At 36.4% G+C, this 11,771-nt stretch overlaps 1 protein-coding gene across 4 annotated transcripts in view; it reads left to right on the plus strand.

Annotated features, from left to right (window-relative positions):
- LOC149804182 (RNA-binding protein 5-A-like) overlaps positions 1-4,281 on the plus strand; it is a 50,835-nt gene extending 46,554 nt beyond the window's left edge. For all 4 annotated transcript variants that reach the window (XM_089954166.1, XM_089954169.1, XM_089954167.1 and 1 more), the window contains one exon: positions 3,446-4,281. In XM_089954166.1, the coding sequence (XP_089810292.1) occupies positions 3,446-3,571 (126 nt within the window). In that variant the 3' untranslated portion in view covers positions 3,572-4,281. The remainder of the gene's footprint in view (positions 1-3,445) is intronic.
- The last annotated feature ends 7,490 nt before the right edge of the window (positions 4,282-11,771 follow it).

Below are 11,771 nucleotides of genomic sequence, written 5' to 3' on the forward strand. Positions count from 1 at the left end.
ATTGATAATGCAGACTACCATTTAAAAATAGAGGCCTCCGTGTGAAACTTCAATCTCAAGTTGCAAACACATGTCTTTTGTTACATATTTGTCTAGGGGACCATGTATTAGAAGTGTTTTAAAGCCACTCTCTTAACTCTGATTATAATATTTTCACTATATGGACCCACTTCAGTTTCAAGCTTGTGTCGGGTACCTTTGGGTTTTTTTTGGCAAGAGCCTAAGTAGTATGATGAAGAAACGTGCCAAGTCAAATGATGGTGGGGCAAATAACTGTTGCATCTCACTCAGGTGCTTAGAAAAATTTTCCCTGGACCCTGTCTTAGCAATATTATTATTGCTGCTACTCTTGAAGAAGAGCACTTTTCGCTATATTTAATTGATCCTAAAGGTAAATCTTACCAATATGAACTATCAAAATGTACTCAGTAGCCATTGTGAAAACTCTTATTACTTTTTAACCTTCTGAATGGATGCTTGTATAACCTTTATTGTGTGTGTGTGTGTATATATTTTCTTTCTTGCCGTATGTGGTACTAGTAAACTGATCCAGCCTCCAAAAGTGCTGCCTTGACAGCCATCTTAAAAAGTATTGGATGCCTATTTCTGAAATTCTGGTCACATTGACAAAAGATATTCATTGAGACACTTGCATTATGTAGCTTATTTTAATGGGCTTATTCCATTTAAACATACTTGGTAGCCAGGGAAGGTACTTTTCACAAAATACATGTTAAGATAATCAGATTACCCAAAGAGTTCATATGAAAACAATGCAAAATTCTAAAAGCTTCTATGTGTATCTATTCTGTATTAAAAGTGCCTTCCCTGAGTCTCGTGTATATTGTACTGGAACAGCCCTAAACAAAAATTGGTGCTGTCTAACATACCATTATCATGGTAGTGTCCTCTAGAAAATCAATTTCACACTATGGCCTAAGGCACTTGCCTCACAGATTTGTCATCTCACCTCTGTCCACTTGGTTTTGGCCAGCATGGGTATTAGAGAAACTTACTAGTAGCTTCACATGAGTCATTGGTTCTTGGGGGTTTTCCTTTTATTTTGCCAACAAATATACTGGCTGAAATGTATAGCCTTTTATATTCAGAAAAATGGCATTAAACCCACAAACATGAACACAAAACACAAACTCCTGAATGAATGCTAGCTTTGACTTGGGGGTTTTCACTAAATTTCTTGCAGTGTTTAATTGGTTCTGAATGAAGATGGTGTACATGTGACCACCACGTCTGTACATTTGTGAAGGGGTTTGAAAGCCAGACGTAATTGATCTTGTAATTAGGTCAGAGGTCATTGCTTGCATTTGTTTGGTTCATTGAGGTTATGATAGTGCTCAAAGCTAAGGTTACTTCGCCATCCAAAGCTATATATGGCAGCCAATTCAGAATTGGTCAAGCAGAGACTCCAACCCATACAGGAAGAGGCACATTGTGAGTGGTCTGTAGAGGCGAGTGCCCTGGGCCCCACTTCATTCTTGAAATACATACAGACCATCTCTGTGCAATCTGTGTCTACATTTTCTTAATACAGGTATTATAAAAGGCTGAAAGCTTATCTAAAATTGTCAATTTAAATGGTTTAAAAGGATGTATAAAGTAAACAAAATATTTGAATCAAAATGCTTTGTAAGTTTGTACAAACTGATGATTATTTATCATCTCAAAGAAAAAATGAAGTTTATTCCAGATTTTTGTATGTTGCTGCATTTTCCTTTTAGTAAATAAAACAAAAATTAGCAGAGAGTTCATGTAACGTTCACTCAGTTCAGATGTTCTCTTATTCGGGCAAGTAGCAGACATCCAGATTTGATAAAATCTGTGCAAACACCCTAAATAACTTGTATGCTGTCTTGCATATTCTTATATATTTATTTATATTTCTGTCAAGGCTTGAAAGTTTCTTCATATTTAGGTAATTAATGTTCCAAACTTTGAGAAAGGTCTAAACCAAACTTGTTTTCTGCACAATAAGGTCAAGTGAAGCAAAAATGTCAGAAATAGTTTTAACATAATGGCAAGGTTCTTTTTTATTATCACCTCCGTCTGTGTGGGTTCAAGTCTCGAGTGTGGCCACTGGGGGTATGAGAAAGCTTGCCTGAAGATTAATGTGGGATGGTTTTTCTTACTGGGGTTTTTCCAGATTCTCTTCCTCCACCAGTTGTACTGGCTGCCATGTATAGCCTGTTGAGTTCTGAAAATCGAGTTAAACTCTACACAATGATAACTTTTTTGTGAAACAATTGTGTGTAGTACTTTTGAAAAACATCTCAGTTATTTTAAAGGTTATTTTTATGTTGAAGTTATCTTAAAAGTAGTTTGTAAGTATATGATATGTATATGTTTGTGTGTGACTTTAGATAGCTGGCTAGGTAAATTAATAGCAATTGAATGCAGTTTGTCTCATCATTGTATATTATGTCCTTGTGTATGTGTTCAGAATATCAAATAAAATTACTGCTAAAAGCAATCATCTAACCCCCCCCCATTGTAATAAAAAGGGCAGAAATTTAAATTATCTGTTTGTAATATCCAATCAGATACTACCAGAAGAGTATGTTTCAGTGATCCATAACATCTTAAAATGATGACATTTCAGGTTTCATTTACTCACTTTTCACAGACTGTTTCATCACAAATCCATTTACTGTTCTAAAGCAGTGATCTTGGCAAAGCAAGCCTAGTATTATTTGTTTCTATCATGCAGGTGGTGGAAATGTCAACAACCATGTAGGTGTTGTTTGTGTCAACCATGCAGGTGATGGAATTTGTCATGCTAATTCAAACCAATATGATAAAGACTTCTCACACTTGCTTGTTCTGTGTGGGTTGAGAAGAGAGGGACTCTACCGTTGTCCCAGGCATATTAACATATTGAATTTGTTTGGTTCAAAGCTAAGTTTCATGTCACGTCTCCTAATTGCTTGATCTCTGTTTACACACAGTGACATGTACAAATGAATTTTGACCAGACATTATGTTTAAAGTTGTTTGAATTAGCAAGTTGATAGTCAGTGATCAAGTATTGAATTTAAGGTCGAAGGTCTTGATTTGAGTGTTTATCTGTACAGGCTTGAATACGATTATAATAACCAGCTTGCATAGCTTTTTTCCAGTCTTGGTTTGTACATATATTTGATGAATACATGAATTCAAACTAGTTTGATGACATCGGGTTTTTAAGAAAAGAAATGCATATTTTTCAGGACTAGCTTAAATGATCATAGCCAAACTTGATGGAATTGCAATATAAATATCCCTAAATCCATGAAGTGGAGAAATTAATAATGAGATATTTTCTTCAGAATTGGGATTTTTTTTAAAACTTGTTTGGAAATTTTTATAGGATCTTGAAAGATTTAGGAATTCTGCTTTTTTCCTATCTGTCAACCCTATTTTTTTAATGTGTAATTTGTTGTAATTGCAGGCAGAGAAAAGAGCAGTATCAGCAGGTCTAGGTATGAGAGGGTCCACATATGGGGCAGCAGCCGGAGATAGCTACAAAGATGCTGTCAAAAAAACCATGTATGCCAGATACCATGAGATGGACTGATGTGTGTACAGAGAGAGAGAGAGAGAGAGAGAGATGGAGAGAGAGTGATGTGCTGAGATGGATGTAGATTTATGCCACTTTTATCTGTAAATAAATGTTTTAAGTTGTAAAAATATTCATGTCTCTGTCATACATGAATTAATGCTGAACACTCGTCACCTTTCTCTTCAGTTATGTGGAATTCAGAAATGACTTGCAGAAGCTGCTAAATATTGACTCCTTGGCAGTTTACAGTTTATCTAGTTGAACAACTGGACTCCACAGTTAACAAACGTAAGGATTGCTCTGTCTGTCATGTTGAGTACTGAACATGGGAATATGGATAAATTCATTGCAGAAGGAAAGTCAGATACATCAAGTACTGTACTTAGTTAACTCTTGTTGAATCTCTTATTTTTATCTTGGGAACATGATTGTATTGAGTATGGAAATCTTGATGTTGTACATGAAACTTCGCTTGTTCACCAAAAAGCTGGATGACATGGGATCAGTAACAAAATTATGTCCGTTGATTTACATACTTGTTTATGTAATGTATATGCCAGTCGTGTGGCTGGGAGAGATTGTGCACAGTGATAAAAGTGTAGGCTTTTTGTTAAAATGATAGCTTCCTCATGTCAGTGAATGAACTCCACAGCTCATACCTTGTGTAACTTTTCATGAATTTGATAAAAATTGAATGGAGAAATCAATAAACAATTTACTAAATACTGTCTTGTTTGTTGTTGTCTTTGTTGCTATTGGTTTTGATTTAATGCCATTTCTCACTTGGCACAAGAAAAGCTGTTCATGGAGGCCAGTATAAAAGGTGGAGGAAGGACCTGGGAAAACCCAGTAAGAACCACCAACCCATGGGAAGCTACTGGCAAGCTTGCTTGCATAACCTTAATGACTGAGCCCGAGACTCGAATCCATGTGGACAGCAGTGAGATGGCAGTGATTGGTAAAGGCAAATGCTTCAGACCACAAAGTCAACTAGGTCTCCCCCCCCCCCCGTACAATTTTGAAATATCATATTTTTGTGAGTCATTTTTTTTTATATTGGTTTTTTTTGGGTGTAAGAAAAAGACATTTTCATGGATTCTTCAATTTGTGGATTTGCCTCAAAAAGAGTGTAGGTATTTGCTTTTGTGGATCAACTAATACAAATACTCTGAATAAAGAATACAAAAAAAAAACATCCTTGCTGACAATAAATGGCCATATAAATGATTAAAACGATGCTACCACCTGCATGAGCACAAATCAAACAGGGCCACTGGTGGCCTAGTGTTAGTGTCCACTTTGGATATAAGAGGTCGCAGGTTCGAACACTGCCTGAGTCATACCAAAGACTTATAAAAATGGTACTCACAGCTGCCTTGCTTGGCTCTCAGCATTAAGATGTTAGTGTTAAGACTAGTTAACCTGATGTCAGAATAATGTGACTGGTTGAGATATGATGCTACATGTCTGTGGCATTATGCCCCAATGCTAGACATCGCTATAAACTGCCACACTGTAGACATCATAGCGATATGACTGAAAAATTGTTAAAGCTATATTAAAAATCCAAATCACACACCCAAATCAAACACTTAGCAAGATTCAACACACATAAGGGCTGTTCCAGTAAAACATATATCCCCCCGGGGACGGCACTTCAAAAAAACTTCTGTAGGAGGTTGTGTTTCAAACAATTTTGATTCTGACAGTGGAAGGTTGGTTAGGAAAATCACTTCTTTTGTGGGTTGTGTTAACAAAATGAGAAATCACTGGTGGGGTTGTCAGAAAGAAAGAAAAAAAACCTGAATATATATTTAAAATCACAACTAATCCCCTCTTAACAGTCTAAATGTGAATAAAACATTGGGTCAGAAAATGATGCCAGTACACGCGAGTGCACATAATTTGTACAAATTCGCGTACTTTTAAAGCAGTGATACACGTTTGGCAAATTACGTCAACATCGCGGATATAAAAAATGTGCTTTGCGCAGTATGCAATTTTTATTAAACTTTTAACTTTAAAAGTGCATTTTGCAACATAATTTGCGCTGCCGCAGCTGTCTCACAGCGCTTGATGCGATATCCAGATATCTGGATAATTAGATTCGACATGAATGGCTGTTAAACTAAATTTGATTGGTTCATTGGCCCTGGAACAAGCATTTTATGGAGTTTTAGCCTTACTTTCATCGTGGAAGTTTTACAAATGCATGTTTCGGGCCACACAGAAAACCAAAATGGCTGAATCACAAGACTGTTTGTCTTCAGACGACGTTATTCATTCGGCAAATACTGGCTGGTGATAGCTATGATGACAATGAATTCATATATATCGGTCTGTTGGACATTGGGAAAATGTCACTGGAAATACCATTGTGTGATTTTGAGCCCAAAAATGATGCTGAGTGCGAGTCCGATGTACGTGTTGCCAGTTATATTTATTCACGATGCCCATGTCTAAAACAAGCAGATTATGGAACGGTTGGACTTAAAAGACTAATACATCATTATGGAAGAGAAAAATCTGGCATAAGAGGCAGCAAAACACTGATTCAAAGAAGTGAATCTTTGGCAGGGTTAATGTTAGTGAAAACTGACAGAGGTCTCGGAAACGCTTATGATTAGGCATATTTGGACGCCAATTTTTTTTATTTAGGTGGGCGGTAAAATTCAAATACTTGCCAGTCCTGCTTCAGTCACCTGCATAGTGGGAAAATGTGTTGATCAGTTAGCTGTGATGATATTTACAATGACAAAATTTAGTGGTTGAAAGCCCCCCCCCCCACATCGTCACCATTATAAGAGTACATCAAAAGAACATGGTGCAATAGCTAAGCGGCGAGATCAAAGGCTTTGACTGGCAGCTGGGTGGGAAAATCTACTGATATTTACAATGCTTTAATTCAGAGGCAGAAATACCCAGAGATGTACATGTGGTCATTTATAACAGTACATCAAATAAACAACTTTAGCTTTCATTATTTTGTTCATTTCCGAGTGTAACGGAATAAGCAGTGCACGTGACCTCGGAATCGTGACATGTTGAGACATAGACTTGAATGAGTATTTTGGGGTTTAAAGGCAAACTGACGAAGATTGTGAGATCCAGGAGAGGGCTAAAGTTGCTAGAACTGATAGTTTGAAAGGGACATTAGCCAAGTGTAAGAAAGTGTGTGATGCCTAGCTTAGTGCTTTGAATAAGACCTTCTTTGGATTGAAAAAATTCAGACTCACTCTGATGGACAAGCAAGAGCTGTCAGTGTTATAAAGAATGTAGAAATTAAACTCTATGGCAACCAATAGTTCTTATAATTGGCATAGTTTTCTGAGAGGGGACTGCAACTTTTCCTGATGGGACTCATATTTTTACCAAAATGGGAGCCATGGACTCTTAGTTTTAAAATCCTAACAAGACCTCAGGTTCAAAACTTTTCTTTTTGGGACAGAGATATCCAAGAGAGAATACCCATGGGGCCATACATGTGAGATGTTGAAAATTGTACAACCATAAAGAACAGTAACTTGTTCAAACTAGTTATGCATATGCGTTTCAGACAGCAGGCAATGAAAGTTCACAGCACAGAATAATATTCGTACGCAGAGGAGGAGGATCATATTAAATTCAGAAACAATTAACAGATTAATGCTCATAGGGAACATCAGAGAATCCCCATACAAAATAATTAAGTGTGTGTAGATCTCAAGTTGGCAGAACCACTGAGCAACAAAAGAATAAAGACAGACTTTTGTATCATGCAGATTTATGACCAAATGATGTACATGCTCTCTATGTGCAAATATTAAATGACATTAAACATAAGAGACTGATCTGTGTAAACTCAAAGCGAGATGGATAAAATTTGTCCTGTTTCTGTTCGGTTCTTCCTATGTATGTTTTGATCATGGTGGTATTTTCTGCAGACCTTTTGGCACTTCGTTCCAAGACATCATTTGGTATTTGTATTGCAAAATGGATAACTAAAAAAGTCTATTATCTAGTACAATACATTTTTAAGCAGTATCAATAACTGATGATGAAACTGATGAAAAAATACTTGATATCATTCTGATATATGGATTCTTTACTACACTACAAATCTGTTCATCCTGATTCTTTTTTTTTTTTTTACCATCTCCTTTAGTCTTACTGGTACCAGTGCTTTTAATAAAATTGTAACTTCTATTTTCTTGCAATCTAAATATTTGTAATGATGTGTTATTGTCAAAAGGTAAAATGTGCTTAGTGTTGTAAAATCTAAAACTATTAATTAGCAAGGGACTAAAGTAAAAAGTGGACAGAAATTATTGCCATACTACAGTGCTGTTAGAAACAACAGAATAATTGTACAAGATGTATTTTGCACAAAGTTGTAGAACTAGCGCTCATATTGTCACCACATATTCTACTTAAATAATTATATCATTATTTCTGTATATTCCTATCGATATTTTCCCAGTGGTAGTAATTTTCTGATCTGGTGTTGTTCATTTCTTGTGCAATTTTTACACATCAAGAATTCTCACCGTATCATTAAAAAACAATGTAATCTGCACCAAATTGAGTTGTTTGAGAAGAAATTATTTTTTTTAACCCAAAAATCACTGAAGCTACGAGTTCTTGCATTAAAGTCTCACATTAAATAACATTTGAAGTAGCCACGATAGTAGTTTAGGATGCAACTGTACCAATTTCACCTTTGGTATATCCAAATCTTGAATGTGATGGAGGAACGTAACTCCAAAATAAACACGTCAGTTTTAGAACCTGTTCATTGACTATGAATCAAGTATCCAAGTCCAACTGAATTGCAAGAAATTTTTGAATTCTTTTGACAACATCATAATTAGCTGTCAAATATGGAGTAAGCCTATTCTTTATGCCATCCCAACCAAGACCCCACCACAACCACGTGACCATGCCCAATGACATCACAGTAATAATCGCTATACAACTAGAGATGACATCTCATCGAGAATTTTTATTTCAGTAGAGCTGGAACAGTAAGAAAGAGTGACAGGTATTTAAGTGTTAGGGAGATATTTAACAATGGCTATTCCCACCACCACCACTTCCTCATTGGAGATCACAAACACAAACACAAAACTTAGAGTACATCCTGAAATCCTGGCAGCATTCCTGCAGAGGAGATAACTTGACTATTCAGTTTTATTGGTCTCTGGTTATCCCATGGTATTTCTGTTACTTGAACATTATCTTACAGTGTGTCCATTCAGCATGGTCAAAAAAGGCTTACAACCATTGAGAGTTGTCCAAGGACTCATTACTACAGATGTGAAAGAACGAGAACCATACTATAAATCAGTGAAGATAAAACAGAGTATATATGGGTTTGACTGTCCCTGATTGGTTGATAATGAAAGTAAGATTTTAGTAAAAACAATTTTTTAAGAGCTTGTCCTACTTGTAACTGAAAAAAGTGAGGGACATTGTTTTATTAACATAATTTCCATCCCTTTACAGACCCAAGTTTGGATGACTCATTACTGAAATCAGCAGATGACTCTTTGGTGCAGTATTGAAAGTATGCATTTCAAATTTGTATAGATCCAGAAAATGGTACAGCTGTTGTGGTTTTTTTTCTTCACAAACGCTGTCGTCATAGATGTGTCTATACTGATATAAATTTGATCATGAGCACTCAAAATTTTAAGTTACTGAATTTTAATATCGTGGTGTTTGCACAAATATACAGTGGGAACTGAATTAGTGCAGAGTCCTGAACTCCTGAGTTTTGTACAGAAATATGGAATCCAAGCAGAATACATCCAGAAATGTAGAGGTTTTCAATCTCGGATTTAGTCTCCCCATTGTGTTTCACACTGATATGCATATTTTCACAGAACATTTGTATAGCAGTAGGAAAAGTAAGTGAGAAATTTAGACACATCATAAACAAGACAAACAGTATGTGGGGGGAGAAGATCATAAGAACAGGCTGGAATGGAGAAGTATAATAAAAACAATAATGAGTAGAAGTTTGCCTCATTTTTTTATGTGTGCAACATTATTTTCTTAGTTTCAGTAAGAAATTTCATCAAAAGGAAGAAATAAAGGGTGTACAGTTAACTAAACCAATATGAATTTAGCTACTTAAAAGATGTATCAAATTGATTTTAACCTTCTGGTATGTTTCTGTCCATTCTACTGATATGTCCACTGAATCGGTATGGTTGGAAAAAATATTTGACAAATTTAAAAAAATTAAAAATCTTTTGACAGATTATGATTATAAGTAGTGAATAGGGACGATTCAGCGACAATGGGAATTAGCATTACAGACCCCCCGGGACTGTTTAGCGACTATGTAAATTTAACATTAACCGCCCTGGGACTGTTTAGCAACTGTGTAAATTTAACATGGACGAAAAACCCTGGGACTGTTTAGCGACAAGGGAAATTAACATGGGAAATAGATTTTGGGACTGTTGAGTGTCAAGGGGAATTGAACATGGGAATATGGGACTGTATAGCGTCAAAGGAATTTAAACAGGGTGGGACTGTATAGCGTCAAGGGAAATTTAACATGGGATTTTTTTTTTAAAAAATAAAAAAAAATAATAAAAAAAGGGTAGGCAATTGAAAGTCAATCTCTTTTCGAGACCTATGAGTGGCCCTGAAAAGGGCCTTTGGGTTTCTTCTTCTAATTTCTTCTATTTCTCACCAACTTCTTATTTTCTGTCCTACAATTTTTCTCTTCTTTTCTTTCTTTTCTTCCTCCTTTTTCTCTTCTTTTGGCTTTCCTCCTCTTCTTTCTTCCTCTTCTCATTTTCTTCTTCCTTTTCAATTTTCTCGTTCCATACCCTCATCCTTAACCTTTCCTCTTCATCCTCCTTCTCCTCCTTTATTTCTTTCATCAGAGCACTGATCATGTCCTTTACTTTTCTTAAATTGTTGATCTCCATCTTCACTCGATGGGTACTATAAGAATAGTGATCCTCGTTTAGCCTCACTAACATTTGCTCCATCATACCCAAATTGTCCAGGACGTCTTGCAATGTTTTCATTTTATCAAGTTGGTTTGAAGCCATCTTCTTTTTTATTCTCTGTAGAATGGTTTGAACGACGAATACTGTGGGTTCTTATAGTGAAAGCGCGGACGTGATGGAAAACATTCCCCTAAAACAAAATTGATCTTACCTAGATCTTGACCAAACAACGCGCGGACGTGAAGGAAAACATCCCCTACTTTTCTCATTTCATATGATCTACTATCCACATACGTGAACCAGCAATAAACAAACCCCAAATCTACTATTTACACACGCAAATCATTAAAACGAAATCCATAATCTACTATCCACACAATCGTACGTGAGCGGTTACAAAACCCAAACTATACTCTCCACATACACTAAGAAACAATAAACAAACCCATAATCTACTATTCACACAAACGTACGTGAGCGCTTACAAACACAAACACACAAACACAAACACATACCCTCACACTAGAAAAAAAAAAGAGTCAGTGTTTATATTTACACTATTCTACATACACACATTGGCAAATAAATTACTATATCTTTTCTAGAGATTGGGATAGCCCTGAAAAGGGCTGTTTGTTTTTTTGAACTCCATGACACCTGGTTAATGATGGCACCTTCCAGGCCTGGCACCACACACACATCTTCTTCCCCAGTCTCTTTTCACTCTTTTTGGGGGGAGAGCAGAGGCGGGATAAGTGGCTTCAGAATCCCAATTTTCTGTCTGGGATTCTGAAATTTCCTCTCTCCTCTTCTTTGTTTCTTCTCTCCTCTTTCATCCTTCCCTCTTCTACGATGGCCTCTGCAGCCAGCTCATTCACTATATGCCTGGCATATTCCAGATGTACATGAAGTTCAAGCAGTTTAGCTAGTCTGTGTTCATTCTGGTGGTGTTGATCAATCAACAAGGGTAGCTAGACTGCCAAACGGTTTTTAATTTATACTGAAAGCGCGGACGTGATGGAAAACATCCCCCTAAAACAAAATTGTTAGTTAGTTAGTTAGTTGGATTATAGTGGTTTTCGTTCTTTTGAACATGTACCACTTTTTTATTCACGCACTGCGTGATTTTTAATTACTCCTGGGGGAAGGAAAAGGAGCCTCATCCCCCAGGCTTTTATGTACTCAAAGAGTACTTTTTAATTTAGCCACTCAGGTGTAGGACTAACTAGTCCTTAACAACCTGACTGAAAGGCTAATAGACATGA

This window comes from Sinohyriopsis cumingii, chromosome 3 (assembly GCF_028554795.1).
Source record: "Sinohyriopsis cumingii isolate HCF-2022 chromosome 3, ASM2855479v2, whole genome shotgun sequence".
NCBI classification, from domain to species: domain Eukaryota; kingdom Metazoa; phylum Mollusca; class Bivalvia; order Unionida; family Unionidae; genus Sinohyriopsis; species Sinohyriopsis cumingii.